The 21,781-nt window shown below is 44.7% G+C and overlaps 1 protein-coding gene across 1 annotated transcript in view; it reads left to right on the top strand.

The window, feature by feature from the left end:
* The window catches only part of LOC121271481 (cytochrome P450 2J2-like), a 64,145-nt gene extending 49,219 nt beyond the window's left edge, over positions 1 to 14,926 (top strand). The window contains exons 11-13 of the mRNA XM_041177461.1: positions 6,153 to 6,285; positions 12,399 to 12,596; positions 14,805 to 14,926. Coding sequence (XP_041033395.1) covers positions 6,153 to 6,285; positions 12,399 to 12,596; positions 14,805 to 14,926 — 453 coding nt within the window. The remainder of the gene's footprint in view (positions 1 to 6,152; positions 6,286 to 12,398; positions 12,597 to 14,804) is intronic.
* The last annotated feature ends 6,855 nt before the right edge of the window (positions 14,927 to 21,781 follow it).

Raw genomic sequence — 21,781 nt, 5'->3', positions numbered from 1 at the left:
CCAGCGAAATTCTATTAGGTCATGTGCGCTGCAGTTATTGTTTCAGAACAGGCAATCACATTTTGTTGTCTCACAACAGAAACATTTAAAAAGTGTTGGGGTGGTGCACATCAACAGGGGGTGGGTTCTTTCATGTTTCCCAGGGGGTTGAGTGCCTGTCTTCATCCCACTTGGTGGATTGTGAAATTGTCTGTTTTGCGGCAGCCGGGGAAGTTTTCCCAGTTTTTAAAATGCAGCCAGAGAAAGAAAATGTGGAAATGATACCTTTGAAAGCACATCCTCATAACTATATATGTATTGCTGAAAAAAGAGACATGTTGAAGCATTTTGTCTTGCAATCATCAGGACGCTTTGCAAGATTACCAACATAAGGAAAAAAACAACAATTTATACTATATGAAAAGAGACTGGTGATTGATTCACAAGTGGATTCTGACTGGCAGAGAATTTGCCATGCATAATGCACCAGTGATGGTGACTGACAGTTAACTTCTAAACATTGTTTGAGATTTAAACCAGGCAGTTTGCCAACCAATCAGCACTCTTTTCTCATTCAGTACAAATTGTTGCTCTCTTTACTACTGGTATTCTTGCAAAGTGTCCTGATGAGTACAAGATGAAAAGTTTCGACTTGCCTCTTTTTTCAGCCATACTACCTAACAACTACATGTACAAAAGAGCATTGGTCCAAATTGCACACATATAGGGAATGTCACTGTATACTTCCCTTGAGTCTAAAAAAGCAGCTGTTTCCCTATGACTCTCTCTTTCTGTCTGTTAGCCACTCCAAGAAGAGAGTTCTATATAAATGTGCTGTCTCCATTTGTGACACTATAAAGGGATGAGAGCCAGCAGCAAGTTCATGATTATATCTGTTTTAAATCAATTAGCATCAAAGCTGCCCTTTTCTTACTGAATTACTCCTTATTTTATGAAGCCATGGTATGTTTAATTACATTACACTTTCAAGAAGATCACATTCACGCACTGAAGTATTTTGGCATCAATTATTCCTGCGTTGCGAGCAAAGTAAGTTTATGACTGAAGATATTTATCCTTGATGTCTGGTTTAATTTGAATCATTGGCTGGTTGAAGTACCACTGCGATCCTGATAGTGGTGATGTTGAGCTGTAAAAACTCAATTGTTTCAACAGCCCCGGGAACATTATGGATCCTGCATCTGGCTTCACTGAAAGATCGTTATCGACCTAAAACACCCAAATATTGCAGAAAGATAACTGGATACTTGGAATTGATGCTCCTTTGTATGGAATTTCTTTGCTGGAGAATTGCAAGCTCATTATTTTCAGTTCAACAACTTGCATTTATATAGCACCTTTAAAGTAGTAAAGATATCCTGAGGCCCTTCCCAGGAGCACTGACAAACAACATTTGACAAAGAGCCACACAAAGAGAGGTTGGGGAAGCGATGGCGTAGTGATAATGTCACTGCTAATCTAGATGTCTAGGTTAATGCTCTGGGGGCACAGGTTCAAATGGCACCACGGCAGCTGGTGGAATTTAAATTCAATTAATTAATAAATCTGGAATTAAGAAGAAAGCTAGTCCTAGTAATGGTGACTTTGACAATGAGTCATCCTTTTCTTACTGAATTCCTCCTTATTTTAAGAAACCATGGTACATTTATTTACATTACAGTTACAGGAAGATCACATTCATGCACTGAAGTGTTTTGGCTTCAGTTTATTCCTGTGTTGGGAAAATTAAACAGTCTGCCCACAGTCAACACAGACGCTCTTGCCATTGTCTATCTTCTTCTGAGTAAAACAAACTGGATCCCTTTAATCTTTAAGAACAAAGTTACCCAGGCTTGTCATCAAACAGAATTCACAACAGCCACATGACCCCTTCAGTCCTCCATATTACTGTCTCTAACCTAAAGCGACAGTACCAAAACACAACAATCCTTCAAACGTCATATTTGTAACAGCTCCCTCCAAAGATGAAAAATAATCACTGAGGTGAGTTTTCTACAAACTATACAAAATTCAACAACTTATAGCTTCCTACACATTTTAATAGCTAACCTACAACACACAGCACGAGTGATATTCTCTCCCTTTTTGTCACATTTCACCATTACACAATCCACATCCATACTCTAACAGCCATAACGGCAGCTTCTCTTATTTAGAAACTTTACAGTCTTTCAGGTAGGACCTTACTCCTAGGAACATAAACATAACAACTTAAGAAATAGGAGCAGGAGTAGGCCATTCAGTTCCTCAAGCCTGCCCTGCCATTCAATAAGATCATGTCCCAGGCCTCAACTCCTCTTTCATGCCAGCTCCTCATAGCCCCCAAATCCCCGATATTTCAAAAATCTATCTACCTCCTCTTTAAATAATTTCAGTGATCTAGCTTCCACAACTCTCTGGGGTAGAGAATTCCAGACATTCACTACCCTCGCATTCTTCACCTCTCAGTTTTAAATGAGTGTCCCCTTATTCTGTAACAATGAGATTCCCCCATTAGTGGAAACATCTTCTCAACATCTACCCTGTCAAGCCCCCTCAGAACCTTGTGCGTTTCAATAAGATCACCCCTCATTCTTCTAAACTCTAATGAATAAAGGCCTAATCTGTTTAGCCGCTCTTGATAAGTCAACCCCTTCACCCCAGGAATCAGCCTAATGAATCTCTTTGGAAATGCCTCCAATGCCAGTATATTCTTTCTTAAATACAGGGACCAAAACTGTACACAGTTCTCCAGGTGCAGCCTCACCAACACCCTGTACAGTTGTAACAAGATTTCTCTATTTTTAAACTCCAACCCCCTAGCAATACAGGCCAAAATTCCATTTGTCTTCTGAATTACTTGCTGCACCTGCACACTAACTTTTTTTTGTGTTTCATGCACAAGAACACCCAGATCCCTCTGTGCTGCAATTTTTTTGGAGTCTCTCTCCATTTAAATAATAGTCTGCCTTTTGATTCTTCCTACCAAAGTGCATGACCTCACACTTTCCTATATTAAACTCCAAGGGCGGGATTATCTGGTCCCGCCGTGAGTCAATGGGCTTCTGGCTGGGACTCTGCCTCGCCCGCAGTGAGTCCCACTCCCTATGGGGCAGGAAAATCCTGGCCCAGCTACAAAGCTTTTGCCCACTCACTCAACCTATCTATATCCCTTTGCAGATTCCTTATGTCCCCAACACAACATGCCCTCCCACCTATTTTTGTATCATCAGTAAATCTGGATACATTACACTCTGCCCCTCCTCCCCCACCCCCCCCCCCAAAAGTCATTAATATAGATAGTAAATAATTGAGGCCCTGGGACTGATCCCTGTGGCACTCCACTGGTTAGGTCTTTCCAGCTTGAAAAAGACCCATTAATCCTAAATCTCTGTCTTCTGTATGTTAACCAATCCTCAATCCATGCTAATACATTACCCCCAATACCATGATCTCATTTCTTGTGCAGTAACCTTTTATATGGCACTTTATCGAATTCCTTCTGGAAATCCAAATATGCTACATCTACCGGTTCCCCTTTATCAACTCTGCTTGTTATATCCTCAAAGAACTCTAGCAAATTTCCCTTTCACAAAACAATGTTGACTGTTTGATTGTGTTAAGCTTTTCTAAATGTCCTGCTATTTCTTCCTCAATAATGGACTCTAGCGTTTTCCCAATGACAGATGTTAGGCTGACTGGCTTTTTTGTCTCCCTCCCTTCTTGAACAGGGGCATCACAATAGTAGTTTTCCAATCTGCTGGGACCCTCCTGGAATCCAGTGAGTTCTGGAATATTTCGACCAATGCCTCCACTATCTCTGCAGCCACTTCCTTTAAAACCCTTGGGCATAGGCCATCAGGTCCTGGTGACTTGTCTGCCTTTAGTCCCATTAGTTTGTCAAATACTTCGTCCCCCGTATAACAAGACCATTCCTCCCATTAGGTCCTTGCTTATCTGATATCTTTGGAATGCTTATAGTGTCCTCCACCATGAAGACCAATGCAAAATATTGGTTTAAATTATCTGCCATTTCCTGTTCCCCATTATTAATTCTCCAGTCGCATCCTCCAAAGGTCCCACACTTGCTTTAGTCCATAGAAGCTCTTGCTATTTGTTTTTATATTTCTTGCCAATTTACTTTCATAATCAATTTTCTCCCTCTTCATTAGCTTTTTAGTCATTCGCTGTGGTTCCTAAAAAATTCCCAATCTCCTGGCCTACTTCTACATTTTGCTGCTTTGTGTGCCTTAGTTTTTGATTGGATACTCTCCTTGACCACCTTTGTAAACCACGGGTGGTTCATCCTTCTCATTGAATCCTTTTTTTTTGACCGGGATGAAGTTTTGCTGAGGGTTATGAAATATTTGCTTAAATGTCTGCCACTGCTCATCCACTGACCTTCCCCTTAGTCTGTTTTCCCAGCCAGCTTTAGACAACTCTTTCTTCATACCTCTGTAATTGTCCTTATTTAAGTTGAGGACACTGGTTTGAGACCTGAGTTGCTCGCCCTCAAACTGAATTTGAAATCCTACCATGTTGTGATCGCTAACCCCTAGAGGATCCTTAACTACGATATCTCTTATTAATCCAACCTCATTACACATGACTAAAATAGCCTGTTCCCAGGTAGATTCTGCAAAGTATTGCTCAAAGAAACAATCCCTGATGCACTCTACAAATTCATCTTCCGTGTTACCCCTGCCAATCTGATTTGTCCAGTCAATATGCAGATTAATATCACCCATGACAATTGTAGTGCCCTTCTTACATGCCACCATTATTTCCCGATTTATATTTTATCTTATGGTGAGACAACTCCTCGGGGGATTATAGATGAATTCCACCCATGTCTTCTTCTCCTTGCTATTCCTTATTTCTACCCAAACAGATTCCACATCAGGATCTATTGCATCTATATCAATACTCATCACTGTGCTGATACCTTTCTTTGTTAACAAAGCTACCCCACCTTCTTTTCCTTTTTGCCTATTTTTCCGGAACATTGAATGCCCTTGAATATTGAGTTCCCAGTCTTGGTCACCCTGCAACCACATCTCTGTAATACCTACCAAGTCACGTTCATTTATTTCTATTTGTGCCGTCAACTGATCTATCTTGTTACAAATGCTGCGTGCATTCAGATAAAGAGCCTTTAGCTTTGACTTTTGACCATTATTACTCATTCTAGTTCTGATTTCTGCTGCACTCGTCTGCTTATATCTTCTGCCCTTTTCTGTCACACTTTGATTTTCATTCGCCTCTTCACTAACCTGCACCTCTGCTCCTTCATTTCTTTTTGATCTTTTAAACTTCCCATCAATTGAACCTCCCCTCCATGTTGAACACCACTTGGAAGGAGCACTGAGGGTATCAAGGACACAGAATGTACTTTGGGTCAATGTCCATCACCAGGGGGGTAGCTCGGTAGCACTGGTACTGACCGAGCTGGCCGAGTCCTAAAGGACAAAGCTGCCACAATGAGCCTGAGGGCAGGTAGTGATAGAACCAACAAGAGGGAAGAAACTAATCTATAGGATAGGAGTGACCACCACACAATCCCTGTGGGGATGGAAACCTATCTTCATATTGAGGATACCCTCGATCGTGCTGTGTGGCACTACCACAGTGCTGAATGGGGTAGATTCATCACAGATTTTTAAAATGGTCATGTGTAAGGCACTGTGGACAGCAGAAGAGTCACTTATCACTGCAATCTGTAATCTCATGACTTGGCACATTCCTCGCCATGACCCTCAAGCCAGGGGGCTAACACTGGGTCAATGAGGGGTGTAGAAGATCCTGCCAGGAGCAGCACCAGGCTAAAATTGTGATGCCAATCTTTAGAAGCTACAGCATAGGATATGGTGCAAGCTAAACAGCAGAAGCCGCATGTTATTAGCATAAATAAGCAATCCCACAGCTAATTGATCAGATCTAAGCTCTGCAGTCCTGCCACATCCAGTCGTGAATGGTAGTGGACAATTAAACAACTCACTGGAGGAGGAGATGCCAAATATATCCCCATCCTCAAGGATCAGTGCAAAAGACCAGGCTGAAGCAGCTTTAGCCAGAGGTGCCAAGTGGACAATCCATCTCAGCCTCCTTTCGAGTCGTCCAGCATCACGGATGCCAGTCTTCAGCCAATTCGATTTGCTCCATGTGATATCAAGAAACAGCTGAAGGCACTGAATATCGGCTGTAGCGCTGAAGACTTGCGTTCCAGAAATAATCGCAGCCCTAGCCAAGCTGCTCCAGTGCCGCTGCGATGCTGGCATTCTCCAGACAATGTGAAAAAGTATCCAGGTATGTCCTGTCCACAAAAAAGAGGACAAGTCCAATCTGGCTAATTAAGGCCCCATCGGTCTTCAATCACCAGCAAAGTGATGGAAGGTGTCATCGACAATGCTACTAAGGCACTTGCTCAACAATAACCTGTTCACTGACGCTCAGTTTCGCCAAAGTCATTTGACTCCTGACCTCACAATGGCCTTGGCCCAAACATCAGGTGAAAATCTCCCCCTGGTTTGAGTCATACCAAGCATATAATGATGATGGTCTTGGTTGTCCAAGCTCAATCAGCTCAGCCCCAGGACATTGCTGCCAGAGTTCCTCCCCCAGCATCCACAGCTACTTCAACAATGACCTTCCCTCCATCATAAGATTAGAAGTGAGGATGCTCCTCTGATGATTGCACAATGTCCAGTTAAATTCACAGCTCCTCAGTTGCTGAAGCAATCCATAGCCACATGCAGCAAGCGCTGGACAACATTCAGGCATGGGCTGATAAGTGGCAAGTAGCATTTGTGCCAAATAAGTGCCAGGTAATGACCATTCCAACAGGTGAGACCTAAACATCTCCCTTTGATGCTCAAAGTCATTACCATCATTGAATCCCACACCATCAAGATTCCTGAGGGTTACAATTGACCAGAAATTTAACTGGACCAGCCATATAAATAGTGTGACTAAAAGAAAAGGTCAAAGGCTTGGAACTCTCCGGCGAATAACTTGCCTCCCCAAAGCCTATCCATCATCTACAAAGCACAATGGAGTGTGACCTCTACTTGGCTGGTTAAGTGCAACTCCAACAACGCTCAAGAAACTCGACACTATCCAGGACAAAGTAGCCCCCTTGACTGATGCCCCATCCACTACTTTAAGCAGTGACTCTTTCCACTGCCAACGCACAGTGGCAGCAGCGTGTGCCACCTATAAGATGCACAGCAGCAAATTGCCAAGCCTCCTTCAACAGCACCTTCCAAAGCTACAACCTCGACCACTTAGAACAGCAAGCGCAGCAGACACATGGGATTAGTAACGGGTTGAAAGGTTATGGGGAGAGGGCGGGAAATTGGAATTGAGGCCAAAATGAGATCAGCAATGATCGTAATGAATGGCAGGGCAGGCTCGAGGGGCTGAATTGCCCACTCCTGCTCCTAGTTCTTATGTTCTTAACAACACCACCTGCAGGTTCCCCTCCAAAACCACACACCATTCTGACTTTGAAGTGTATCGCTATGACTGCCATTATATCCTGTCTCTAATACATCTGCTAGCATCAGGATGATGTGGAGATCAGAAGGACCAGAATAAAGAATTTCTTCCACTGTTTTTACTAGAAAAGGTATGTTCTTTTGAAATATAACTCGTGTCTAAATGATTACTGGGTCACAATTTGTTACTATGTGGGACACGGACTGAGAAAAGGGCTTGCATTTATATAGCACTTCTCATGACACACCAAAGTATTTTACAGTCAATGAAAGTACTTTTTTGTATTGTAAAGTTGGAGAACAAGACAGTCATTTTCTGCTCCATAAGCTTCCACATCCAGCGGTGTGATTAATGGCCAGATCATTTGTTTTTTAGTCATGTTAGTTGAGGGATAACTTTTTGCCTGGATACCAGAGAGAACTCACCTGTTCCCCTTCAAAATAACACAATGGGATCTTTTCTATCCCCCCAAGGGGGCAAATGGGCCCTTGGTTTTACAATCTCATCTGAAAGATGGCACCTTCAACAGTGCAGCACTCCCTCAGAACCGCACTGGAAGTGTCAGCCTGGATTCTATGCTCAAGCCTCAGTAAGTGAGACTTGAACCCACAATCTTCTGACTCAGAGCTGAGAAGTGCTACCTGCAACCGCCACCTATTGATGGTGTAGAAGTGTTATTCGAGAAAGGCAATGGACATGATGTGCCAAATTGCTCCTTTATGTGCATCTCATTATGATGTCCTGTGGTTCAAGTGTGCATAATGTCTATAAAATCTTAGACAGATATGTATGAAGTTTTGCCTCAATTACCTTTGGTGATTCTTTTCTAATATTTTATATAATAACATTTTATAGAGGGTTTCCTCAGAAGATGATGAAAGAGGGACACAGACGACTGTACATGGAAGGAGTGGAGTGGATGAGGCAATTTTTAAAAAATATTCATTCACAGGATGTGGGCTTCGCTGGCGGTGCCAGCATGTATTACCCATCCCTAATGGCCTTTGAGAAGGTGGTGGTGAGGCGACTTCTTGAACCACTGCAGACCATGTGGTGTAGGTACACCACAGTGCAGTTAGGAAGGGGGTTCCAGGGTTTTGACCCAGCGACAGTGAAGGAACGGCGATATATTCCCAAGTCAGGATGGTGAGTGACTTGGAGAGGAATATCCAGGTGGTGGTGTTCCCATCTATCTGCTGCCCTTGTCCTTCTAGATGGTAGTGATCATGGGTTTAGAAGGTGCTGTCGAATGAGCCTTGGTGAATTCCTGCAGTGCATCTTGTAGATGGTACACACTGCTGCCACTGTGCGCTTGGTGGTGGAGGGAGTGAATGTTTGTGGATGTGGTGCCAATCAAGTGGGCTGCTTTGTCCTGGATGGTGTTGAGCTTCTTGAGTGTTGTGGGAGCCGCACTCATCCAGGCAAGTGGGGAGTATCCATCACACTCCTGAATAATTAACTTCTCATCCCACACATCCTTATTATATCAAATGAGATGAGGCAATTAAAGGAGATTTATCTCATTGCAAATTATGAATGACGTGTCATTGAAGTTCTACTTGGGGAAAAAAAAACTATGCTTAGAAGAATGAGTGATGATCTCCTTGAAACCTACAAGATTCTGAGGGGGTTTGATAGGGTAGACACTGAGAGATTGTTTCTGCTGGTCTGGGAATCTAGAACATGGGGACACAGTCTCTGGATAAGGGGCTGATCATTTAGGACTGAGATGAGGTGAAATTACTTCACTCAAAGGGTTGCAAAGATTTTAAATTCTCTACCCCAGAGGGTTGTGGATGCTCCAGCATTGAACACATTTAAGGCTGGGATTGACAGATTTTTACTCTTACAGCAAATTAAAGGATGGAGAACTGGCAGGAAATTGGAGTTGATCCCCAAGATCATCCATGGTCATACTGACTGGCAGAGCAGACTGATGGCCCATGTGGCCTACTCCTGCTCCTATTTCTTATGTTCTTTTAGTTTTGTTGATCTGGTTCCTCCAGGCTCTGAAAATTAAACTACCCTGACAGAGACTACACGAAGGCCCCAAAAATGAAGGTTAAGGAGGGCGCACATGTTCAGCTGGAAATGTGCCAAATATCATATGGGATAAAAACAAACAAAAGGCGTTTTATACCTACACCTGAAGTAGTAATTGGGCTCTTTTTAGCTGCAGATAATATAGCCCAATGACTTCTTCATGACTCCTTCTCCAGCCATTCCTTTCATGGACTAAACTTAGTCCATTTTTATTTTATTCCTTCATGGGATGTGGGCATCGCTGGCTGGGCCAACATTTGTTACCCATCCCTAATTGCCCTTGAGAAGGTGGTAGTGAGCTGCCCCCTTGAACCGCTGCAGTCCATGTGGTGTAGGTACACCCACAGTGCTGTTAGGGAGGGAGTTCCAGGATTTTGACCCAGTGACCGTGAAGGAACGGCGATATATTCCCAAGACAGGATGGGGGGTGCCTTGGAGGGGAACTTCCAGGTGGTGGTGTTCCCATGTTTCTGCTGCTCTTGTCCTTCCAGACGGTCGTGGTTGTGAGTTTGGAAGGTGCTGTCTAAGGAGTCTTGGTGAATACCTGCAGTGCATCATGTAGATGGTGCACATGCTGCTACTGTGCATCGGTGGAGGAGGGAGTGAATGTTTGTGGATGGGGTGCCAATCAAGCGGGCTGCTTTGTCCTGGATGGTGTTAAGCTTCATTTTCTGATGGATTCAGGATATACCCAACATCAGGACAGATGGGAGTGTCTGCCTATTGCCACTTCCCTGATAGGACAGTGTCACCTTAAAAAAAAAGCTTTTCTGCTGCTGAAACTCAGGCACTTTGATCTACCTTAATTTCCATTTCCTTTTTGACCAACCGCCTCAGAACGTATCATTATCAGAAACAAAAGCCGCAGAGCTACCGACCTCAACTCAGAACCCATATGATGAGATCCTGTGCAGCACATATCACCCTATCGGCCCATTAGATCAGGCTTTGTCATGTCAGTCTCGAATGCCAGTGACTCATACCAGACGTCCTCTGTTTTACGCTCCTCAGAGAAGCTCTTTTGGATCCAGCTGCCAGATATCAAAAGGTGACTATACATTTGCTGTTTCTCTCTTTCTCTATTTCACTCTTATCGTTGAAACCCAGTCACAATATTTTAAAAATGAAGACTGCTTTTCACTCTTACAGAGGTAAATGTACACTGTCTGCACTTAAACTGATTGTTTGGTCAGTGGTCTGCACTAGTATAACTCAAGCTGCAATAATGCAAGGTAATTGATTCAAGAGCAGTACTATTAATATTCATAACAATAATATATGTTACAACTAGATCTCCAGAATCTTGCAAACAGTTTGATATTGGCATTAATTATTGCACACATGCACACATACACACATGCACAAATATGCACAAATATGCACACAAATAGTACGGTATTTATCTGCTTAGTGTATTTACTTAGAGTCATGTAGTTCCCTCTCTTTTACACACTCATACCAACACACACACTCAAACACAAATGTGTTCACACGGGTCGATTTCCACTTTGAGACCGACAGCACCATGGGCCAGGAAAGAAACCCCCCCCCCAAACACCACTGCCCCTTCGTGTCTGAGGGGGATTGGGGGGCAACTCTGTGAGATTTGAGGCCATTTTTAACTCCCAGTTTTATTGAATGAAGCAGCCCAGAAGGAAAAATCAGTAAAAACTGGGAAATAAGAATAGTGGTGTGAACTGGTCTTGTATACCTTAAAATGGAACACCAGTAAAAATTGGAAAATAAGAGCACTGGTCCAAACTGTTTTCTCCTTCTGGGTGGATAGTGTCCCACCCAAAAACAGCACGGATATGTCAGGACAGAAAGATGGGAGCAAAAATCAGGTGCAGAGCAAGCTCCTGCTGATGTGTCGACCAAACTCAACCCAACCCCTCTCGAAATGAATGAGCCTTGTAGATAATAAGTCTGCCACTTTGCACCAGTTTATTAATTTCATTTCAAGGAGATTCATTTACCCTCAGCTTCTAACCATTAAAGCTTGTTGAGAGTGACACAGGGTTCACAATATTCCGATCCTTTAGATCTTGGATGATCTGATACTCACAACCAACCATGCTGACAAGACTATTGGTTTTCAGTGCTGTGGGCACAGATGTCTCTTGTGGAGGTGTTTTCTTTGCACTTGAACAGTGTGCAAGCCAGCCCAGTACTGCAGGCCTACAGAGAGCATCATATTGCAAATATACTGGGGTTGGGCCCTCTGTCAACATTGACTAGTGGTGGAATAGTCTGTGCCTTGTAGAATCATTTCATTTAAAGCGTGGTTATTTCTTTCATTTCATGTGTTTTTTTTTCAACCAATGATGACCTTTAGAATTTCATCCACCATAAAATAATTGTCCAAAATGATCTAAAGGAGAAATGAGAAAAAATGCTTTTCTCTCAGAGAGTGGTTGGGATCTGGAACATTCTGCCTGAAATGATAGCGGAATCTGCTTCCATCAATAATTATAAAAGGAACTTGGGTAGTTAACTTGGGTTTGAGGAACTTAGAGTTGCGGGCAAAAATCAGAGGTGTGGGGCTCATCACAACTGCTCTTTCAAAGAGCTAGCACAGACAAAACAGGCCAAATGGCCTCCTTCTATGCTGTAAGATGCTATGATATATGCTTGTCCATCACTTGCCATTAGCAGGCGCTTCAGTTTGAGTATGTCAGAAGCCAGTACAAGATGGGACTCAGCAGGCGATGGGAGCAAAGTCCAGTTAGGGTCAGTTGAGCTCTTGTTGCTAGGGCAGTTACACTCAAGAGCTGTAACCCCAACATTTCCACCCATCCCCCTCCACCTCCACCCCTCCCCTGTTGGCCCAAACTTCAGCACTTTTCGCTGCTGCTACCCGTGTCCACCTCCTGCCCCAGGCAATGTCCAGTGCACATTATCAACCAACATCTCGATATATATCCTGGTCTATGAAGCAGGATTCTTGGAATTCTCACAGATTCTCGAAGAAGCTTTGAGTATTCCTCAGCGGACAAAGGAAAAATATTCTCTGCTTTGCACTGGGCTTGTGATCACTTCAGGTGCTGCAGCAGGACTTAAGGAAGCATCGAGTGCAGGTGGGAGCCTATGGACTGCTTCCACTTTCATTAACACACTAAGTTTTAAACTGAGCAGAAACCTCGACAGTACATGGGATCAATTCCCGATCAGGTAAACACGGATAGTGGGTGGAGTGATCACACCTTCCCGTCAGATGTTAGCTGCTGTAAACCAGAGAATTTTGGGAAAGGTTCACTGGCAGATGGCGAGGAGGTGTGGAATCTGATAGCTCCTCTCTAGAGCCAATGGTCAGGGGCACAAGGTGCCCCTCTACTGCCCATATACCACTAAGAACCTTGTTATAATTGCCTAAACCCATTCCAGCCAACACAGACAGAGGAAACCTTCAATTATAGGGACAGAAGTAGGCCATTCAGCCCCTCAAACTTGCTCTGTCATTCAATTGTATCATGGCTGATCTATGGAGAGAACTATCCCCCCCCCCCACATATCAGGGGTGAGGGGGGGGGGGAGTTAGTGCGGGGGTGGGGGTAGGGGTGGGCAGGCACGGACCTGATTGGCGCCCCCGATGGGCAGGCACCCAGAAGCACTGAGCGCTCCCTGTGTGAGTGTGGAGGGGTTCTCTGAGTCGGAAAGAGTGCAGAAATCTCCCTGAGGCACAGAGGTGCCTAAGGGAGATAAGTTTTAACTTTTAAAAATTTTAATAAAAAGAAAACAAAATTAAGACATGACCCCTCATGTGACAGCGTCACATGAGCTGGGACATGTCAATGAACTTTAATGAAAACATTTATTTAATTTATAAACCCTTCATGAAGCCTCATCCCGCCCGTGGATGAGATTCCATGAAAAATGCAAAGGCCACCTGGTCTCCTACCCCCGCCAACATTAATGTTGCACAGGCAGCTTTCTCAATTTGCTTAATTATTTAATTAACGGCCTTAACAGGCCTTTGACAAGCTGTGCGCCCGGTAAACTGAAAATCTAAATGATACAGGGTGACATCAGGACGCACGTCCAACCTCACCCCGCATTATTTTACGCCTTGGCGAGCTAGCCCTGTCCCTGCTCACTGAGCCAAAGATCCAGCCCTATATCTTCTACCTGCTTCGGTTCAAAACCTACCAATATCCTTTGCCTAATAAAATCTACCAAGTATTGCTAAAAAGAAGAGACGTGCTGTCAAAGCTTTTCACCTTGCGCTCATCAGGACAGTATCACAACAATACCAAATCTCAAAGGGAACAACAATTCATACTGCATGAGAAGACAGTGCTGATTGGTTGGCTGTGATTGGTAAAGGCATTGCCATGGAGAAAAGTCAGAGAACTTCAAAGCAGGCAAGTAAACTCTGATTGGTTAAGACATTGCCATGGGGAATAAACCACGAATGGCTGTCCCTCAACTTTTGTTTAGTTAAAAGAGGCACAATGCATGGACATCTTTTGTTTTCAAAGGATAGAGCCCTGTGTGTGAATACATGTAGCTTCTGGCATGTATAAGTGAGCGACACTGTGAGCCCAACTGATAATCCTACATTGGTTGGTAATGTAATTCTTAGCACAATCTGGCTTGTTTATTAAGTGCTGTCCAATCACCGAATCGCATCTACTGTTGGAGGCTATGTTCCAAGTTTTGCAAGTGCAGGCCAGCCAGTTGAGCATGGTCAATACTTTGCTTGTTGTGAACAGACAAAGGGATGTGCTATTTGATCAATCTCAGAATCCATCAACCTCAGTTTAGACATTTTCCATCGGCTTCCTCGGCTTCAAGAGCTTTTTGGTGGAGGTGGGGTTCCAGGTATCCCATACCCTTTGGATGAGAAAGTGTGTCCTGCCTTCACTCCTGAGCAGCCTGGCTCTCATTTTCAGGGCAAGCAACAAACTGAAGGATCATTGCCCCTGGCTCCAGAATGGAGAGATCTTGGTGTTTGCTACAATCCTAGCCACTGCTTTATTTTAACCTTCACTGGAATGAAACTAAGAATGCAGCAAAATAAGGTCTCTCAGCAGTCTCACAGGAGTTAAGTCACTGGTATGATGTCAGTATTGTAACAATATAGTTGGTTAATGGTAGCGGATGTTGGGGGGCAGCGGGGAGATGGGAGGGGGTGAAATCCCATCTTTTATGGACAAACACGAAAATGCCAGGTTTCGTTGCCATAGGTAACAAAATTTGGACATCGCCAGGAATGATATGTCTCCGAGTTGAGCATTCCCACTATTTCAATAGTGGTATTGCCCAATCTTGTTTGTTAAAAGCAGAATTTCACGATGTCAGCCCACCAAGAATGGTCTGGAGACTCCAGGAGTTGAAGATTAATCTCCTGGATACTGGTTGCGAACAGAACCCAAGGGAAAAATCACGTTGGACACTTAAAGGATGAACATTCTGCCTTAATTTTCTTTGGGCTGACTGGTTTACAATATTAAAAATATTGGAGATGGGTACGTTGACAACGGGGATGCTGCTTGGTCCAGGATGGAGAATCATCCAATCCTACCAAGTCTGTTCACACTCTGATTGGTGGGGAAAATGCCCAGAATGGACATTTTGGACAACTAATGGCAAGGGTGTGCAGGGTGGCCCGGGGTGGTTGGAGGTGGGAGGTGATGGGACAATATCTCTATGAATATATCAAAGCAGGGTGAGCAACTCTATATAATGAGACTAATGGATCATCTTTAGTTCTTATCGATGCCTTTAAAACTCTGCCCTTCCTCCACCTTTCCTAAAGTACAGGAGAGAGACCACATCCCCAGTTAGCAGCTTTCAAAGGGAAGTGGGTTTCATCATTACTGACAGGTAATACGTCACTGATGTGCGCACTAAGTCAGTAAGACAGGTTCACAAGTCATGATTACCAGAAGTTCAACCATAAAAAGTTAGGAGCAAGCAGTAGGTTTATAGACCTGAGGAGATGGAAGTTTTGATGGATGCTTCACCAGTTTGAATCCCTTTCATGCAGCTGCCACAGTTTCTGGTTCCATTTCCAATTATCAGAATCCACAGTGATCCCTTTAGCCCTTTCTGTTGATTCATAAGCATTATCCCTTCCGTTTCATTGACGTTCTTTGCCCTAGAGTCAGGAGGCTATGGGTTTAAAATGGTTGCCTCGCACAGCTGGCGCACAGGGCCAGAATGAAAGCCCTCACCCCAACACCCCATCCTCAACAACCGCCATACCACCTCCCATCGTACCACACCTCCCCACACCCTAACCACTCCCCACCACCCCCAACCCCATCACCCCTCACACCCCCCACCCCCAGATAACTACCTCCCTACCAAGCATAAAAGCGGACTGTAAAAGTTTCTATAAGTCTGCAAAAAGAAAGAGATTAGTGAAGATAAATGCAAGTCTCTTACAGTCCGAAACAGGAGAATTTATAATAGGGAACAAGGAAATGGCTGAGCAATTAAACAACTTCATGGACGAAGACACAAATAACTGCCCAGGAATATTAGGGAACTAAGGGTTTAGTGAGAAGGGGGAATTGAAGGAAATCACTATTACTAAAACAATAGTGCTGGAGAAATTAATGGGACTGAAAGCCGGTAAATTCCCAGGGCCCAATAATCTACATCCCAGGTTGCTAAAGGAGGTGGCCATGGAAATAGTGGATCCATTGGTTGCCATCATCCAAAATTGTGTAGATTCTGGAACAGTCCCGACAGATTGCAGGGTGGCAAACATAACCCCACTATTTAAAAAAGAAGGGAGAGAGAAAACAAAGAATTACAGATCGGTTAGCCTAACATCAGTAGTAGGGAAAATGCTTGAGTGTATTATGAAGGCTGTGATAACAGGACACTTAGAAAATATCAACGGGATTAGACAGAGTCAACATGGATTTATGAAAGGGAAATCATGTTTGCCAAACCTACTGGAGTTTTTTGAGGATGTAATCAGCAGAATAGATAAGGGAGAACCAGTGGATGTGGTGTATTTGGATTTTCAGAAAGGTTATGATAAAGTCCCACATAAGAGGTTAGTGTGAAAATTTAAAGCACATGGAATTGGGGGTGATATATAAGCATGGATTGAGAATTGGTTGGCAGACAGGAAACAGAGAGTAGGAATAAATGGGTCTTTTTCAGAGTGACAGGTGGTGACTAGTGGGGTACCGCAGGGATCAGTGCTTGGGCCCCAGCTATTCACAATATAATATCAATGATTTGGATGAGGGAACCAAATGTAACATTTCCAAGTTTGCTAATGACATGAAACTTGGTGGGAATGTGAGTGATGAGGAGGGTGTTAAGAGGCTTCAAGGCGATTTAGACAAGTTGAGTGAGTGGGCAAATACATGGCAGATGCAGTAGAACATCGATAAGTGTGACGTTATCTATTTTGGTAGGAAAAACAGAATGGCAGAGTATTATTTAAATGGTGATAGACTAGGAAATGTTGATTTTCAAAGGAACCTGGGTATCCTTGAACACCAATTACTGAAAGCAAGCATGCAGGTGCAGCAAGCAGTTAGGAAGCCTTCATTCTGAGAGGACTTGAGTACAGGAGCAAGGATGTCTTACTGTAGCTGTACAGGGCCTTGGTGAAACAACACCTGGAGTATTGTGTGCAGTTTTGGTCTCCTTACCTAAGAAAAGATATATTTGCCATGGAGGGAGCACAGTGAAGGTTCACCAGGCTGATTCTTGGGATGGCAGGATTGTCGTATGAGGAGAGATTGGGCCTAGTTGGCCCATAGTCACTGGAGTTCAGAAGAATGTTTTATTGAAACATATAACATTCTGACAGGGATGGACAGATGAAGCAAGGATGATGTTTCCACTGGTTGGGGTGTCTAGAATAAGGTGCCACAGTCTCAAGATATGGGATAAACCATTTAGGACTGAGATGAGGACAAACTTCTTCACTCAGAGGGTGGCGAATCTATGGAATTCTCTACTACAGGAGCCTGTGGAGGCCAAGTCACTGAATATATTAAGAAGGAAATAGATAGATTTATGGACTCTAAAGGTGTCAAGGGGTTTGGGCAGAATGTGGGAGTTTGGCGTTGAGATAGAGGATTAGCCAATCTCAAATTGAATAGCGGAGCAGGCTTGATGGGCCGAATGACCTACTCCTGTTCCTATTTTCTATGTTTCTAAACTCCATCTCACCTAAACAACAACTTGTGCATATATATCACAACCTTAGCACAATAAAATCTCCCAAGATGCTTCACAGGTGCAGTATAGGACAAACTTTGGCACGAAGCTACATAAACAGGTATTAAGGCTGGTGACCAAACATTTGGTCAAAGATGTCAGTTTTAAAGAATGTCTTCCAGGAAGAAAGAGAGGTGATGATTTAGGGAGAAAATTCCAGAGCCTGGGGCCTTGGCAGCAGAGGACATAGCCACCAATGGTAGAGTGATTAAAATTGGGGGTCCTCTAAAGGCCAGTTTTAGAGGTGTGTTGAGATCTCAGGGAGTTTCAGGGCTGGAGGAGATTAAAGAGATGGGCAGGGGGTGGTGAGGCCATCAAGGGATTGGAAAACAAGGATGAGGCATTTAAAATTGATGTGTTGCTCAGCCAGGAGCCAACGTACCTCAACCACAAACCCCCACCAAGCCTTGCATCCCCCGGTCACTGCTAATCTGTTTTTATTCTTTCATGGGACATGGGCATTACTGGCTAGGACAGCATTTTTATTGCCCATCCCTAGTTGCCCTTAAGAAGGTGGCTGTGAGCTGCCTTCTTGAACGGCTGCAGTCTACATGGTGCAGATACACCCACAGTGCTGTTAGGGAGGGAGTTCCAGGATTTTGACCCAGCGACAGTGACGCAACGGTGATATATTTCCAAGTCAGGATGGTGAGTGACTTGGTGGGGAACATGCAGGTGGTGGTGTTCCCATGTGCCTGCTGCCTTTGTCCTTGTAGATGGTAGAAATCCTGGTTTTGGAAGAAAGAGTTGAAAGAGTTTTGGTGAGTTGTTGCAGATGGCACACACCGCTGCCACTGCGTCGGTGGTGGGGGGAGTGGATGTTGAAGGTGGTAGATGGGATGCCAATCAAGCGGGTTTCTTGTTGGGCTTTTGGAACTCTCTTCCATAACCAGCAACTGATGCTAGAGCAATAATTAATCTTAAATCTAAGATTGATAGGTTTTTGTTAACCAAAGTTGTTTCAGGATTCAGGGCAAATACGGAGTCACGTTGCAGATTAGCTATGATCACATTGAATGGTGAACAGGCTCGAGGGACTAACTGGCCTCCTCCTGTTCCTATGGGAGGAAGGGAAGAGGTGGTTGTGGGTGGGGTGGGGGTAAAGGGGTAGCTGGGACCAACCAACTCAACTCAGGCTTTTGAGCGAATCGGTTATGATTCTTAAAACCTCTGCATTGGGTTTCCTGCAAATTAGGGCATAACTGATAACCTGAACTCTAATCTTTAAAGCTGGGCAATTTTGATGATGGCTCGAGTGCCTTATATTCAGGTACCACGTCATGAGTCAGTGCTGTCAAGGTGGGAAGGGAGCAAAGCTGAGCTAATCCACCACCCTGCCCATTTCCCATTGCTTCTCAATGAAAACCTCTATCCCCATAGGACATGTTGAAGTATATCCAAGTACCTCTTTACCACTGTGAAATCAGAGTACGTATGGAAAATGGCCAGGCCTTATCTAAATAAGTAGCAATGGTTAAATAAGGCGATTCTGGGCGTTAGGGTAGTGGAAGTTGCCTGTTCCCTCAGTTGGCCAGCATGTGGTTCAGAATGATGCCAACAACATGGAGGAGGGGGGTGTTTGGGGGTGGGGGTTCAATCCCCATTTTGGCTGAAGTATACCTGGGGTCTCTTTGCCCTGCACTGTAGCAAAATCACACCATAAGCTATGGTTTAGCCACCCTCAACTCGGGGGTGCTACTCGGAAGCAAAAGAAGGTGGTGCCAATTGTGGGTTTTAAAAGCCTGTTGACTGAGGGCAGAAGGAAAGGGAGATAAGGGGCTGGATTTAATAGGTGCTGGGTGGAGGGAGGTGACCTGCTCGCTTCCCCAGAAGAACAGTCCGTTGGGAAGCCACCTGACCTTAAAACAGGCGACACCGCAGTGATACAGCTCAGCTGGCAGCCTAAGCAAGCAGTGAGTGGGATCTGTGGCCCTCAGTGAAAGGAAGTCCCACCCGTGAGTTCAGCCAGCAGCTCTTGAGGTCCCAGCAGCACCACAACTCGGTAATGGGGACTGGAAGAAGGCCCACAAAGATCGAAGATGGACACATGGGACCCAGATAAGCCCGGGGCTGTTTGGATGGAGAGAGATCAGGCCCCCTGGGGGTTGGGGGTGGGAGGGAGGGGACCAATGGGGAGGTGGTTTCGGGTGTACCAGGTGGGGAGGCACAAAGAGGTGGTTACAGTCTCGACAGGGAGCGGGGGGATGTGGTTGCCCCAGTGCACACAGGGCACCCCCAAGGGATGAAGCCCCCTCTTCCTTCCAGCCTTTTCACCAACGTGGGTGTAAAAATGTTCTTCTCGCCCTCGCCCACCTGTCACTGCCCAGTATATGACGGCAGTTGAGGTGGATTGAGGGCCTTAAGTGGGTGATAATTAGCCACAAAAGGGCCTGAATGGGCCTGAGGGTGGGCAGGCTGAAGGGCACCTGACCCAGCCACCCACACCCACACCCCCCTTTCCCCCCCACTCCACTATTATGGGGGGGCGGTGGGGCTAGCCACCTGACATATTTATGTGGCACCAGCCCCCACTGAAAACACACCCAGTGGGGGAGGGGGGAGGAAGGGGGCGTGACATAAAATGCAGCCCAAGGAGTTGGACAGTTTTGGCAAACAGATAAAGTGTTGAGTTTTGATCCAAACACTGATAGTGCAAGGTGGTCCAATTGGAGTTTATGATGAAGATTGTAAAATCGTTGCATGTGTCTAGAGCTGTTGCACGCAGTGTAGAGCGGCAACTTGTTTCTCATATTTTGGATAAATTCTAATGCAGAAGTCAGAAAGATTTGTGTTGATGAAGCACCTTTCACAACCTCAGGACATCCCAAAGTGTTTTACAACCAATGAGATGCTTTTCCAGTGTAGTCAAAGTAACAATGTTGGAAATGCAACAATCTATGCACAGCAGGATCCCACCAATAGCAAGTTGATAACAACTAAATACAATGAAAGCTAATTGCCCTGACAACATCCCGGCTGTAGCACTGAAAACGTGTGCTCCCCAACTCGCTGTTCCAGTGCGACTACACCACTGGCATCACTGGGGAGGCAGTGGTATCGTGATAATGTAATCCAGAGGCCCAGGTTAATGCTCTGGGAACAGGAGCTCGAATCCCACCATAGTAGCTGATGGAATTTAAATTCAGTTAATAAATCTGAAGTTAACAGCTATGAAACCAATGTTGTAAAAACCCCCATCATGATCACTAATCACCTGGGCAAGGAAATCTGCCATCCCTACCTGGTCTGGCCTAAATCACTGCAGAAAAGTTGACCTACCCAACATTCTGCATGTGTATCCTGTCCGCAAAAAGGACAGATTCAACCCAGATAATTACTGCCCCTACTCACAATCATCAACTAACTAATGGAAGATGTTGTCAATGGTGCTATCCAATGGCACTTACTCAGAAGCAGGAGTAGACCATTCAGCCCCTCAAGCCAGCTCTGCCTTTTGATAAGATCATGGCTGATCTGATTGTGGCCTCAATTTTACTTTTCCATCTGCTCCCCTTAGCCCTTTAACTCCCTCGCAGATCAAAACTCTAATTCACAGACACTCCACTGCTGTCTGAGGTAGAGAATTCCAAAGGTTAACAGCCCTCCTGAGAGAAGAAATTCCTCCTTATGTCTCCCCTTAAGACCCCATATTCTAAAACTGTCTCCCCAGAAGTTGAAACATCCTCTCAGGATCTACCCTGTCAAGCCTCTCAGAGTCTGATATATTTCAGCAGTTGTATAGGGACTGGGCAACCATGAGTTCATCTCTCACACTATACAATCATTATACACAAGCCAGTCAAACACAGCAAACCCAATCTTTCCATTTCCTGCAGCCCAGGGCTGAAACCCTGGCAAGGTTGTTGCTTCTAACCCTTCCCTAACCTAACCCACCACCTCCCCCAAATCCCCCTCAGCTGGGGATCAGCAACCTGAAGGTGGGACATTGATTACACCTGTGGCACCAAACCAATGTGGCAGCACCTTCAGGAGAGAAGGGGGTGGCAAGGCAGGGAAGGGGAGTTGATGCAGAAGGTCAAATCAGCCACGACCTTACTGAATGGTG

This window comes from Carcharodon carcharias, chromosome 31 (genome assembly GCF_017639515.1).
Source record: "Carcharodon carcharias isolate sCarCar2 chromosome 31, sCarCar2.pri, whole genome shotgun sequence".
Classification (NCBI taxonomy): Eukaryota; Metazoa; Chordata; class Chondrichthyes; order Lamniformes; family Lamnidae; genus Carcharodon; species Carcharodon carcharias.
The sequence above is the reverse complement of the archived record's forward strand: the minus strand, read 5'-3'. Positions and strand labels throughout refer to the sequence as shown.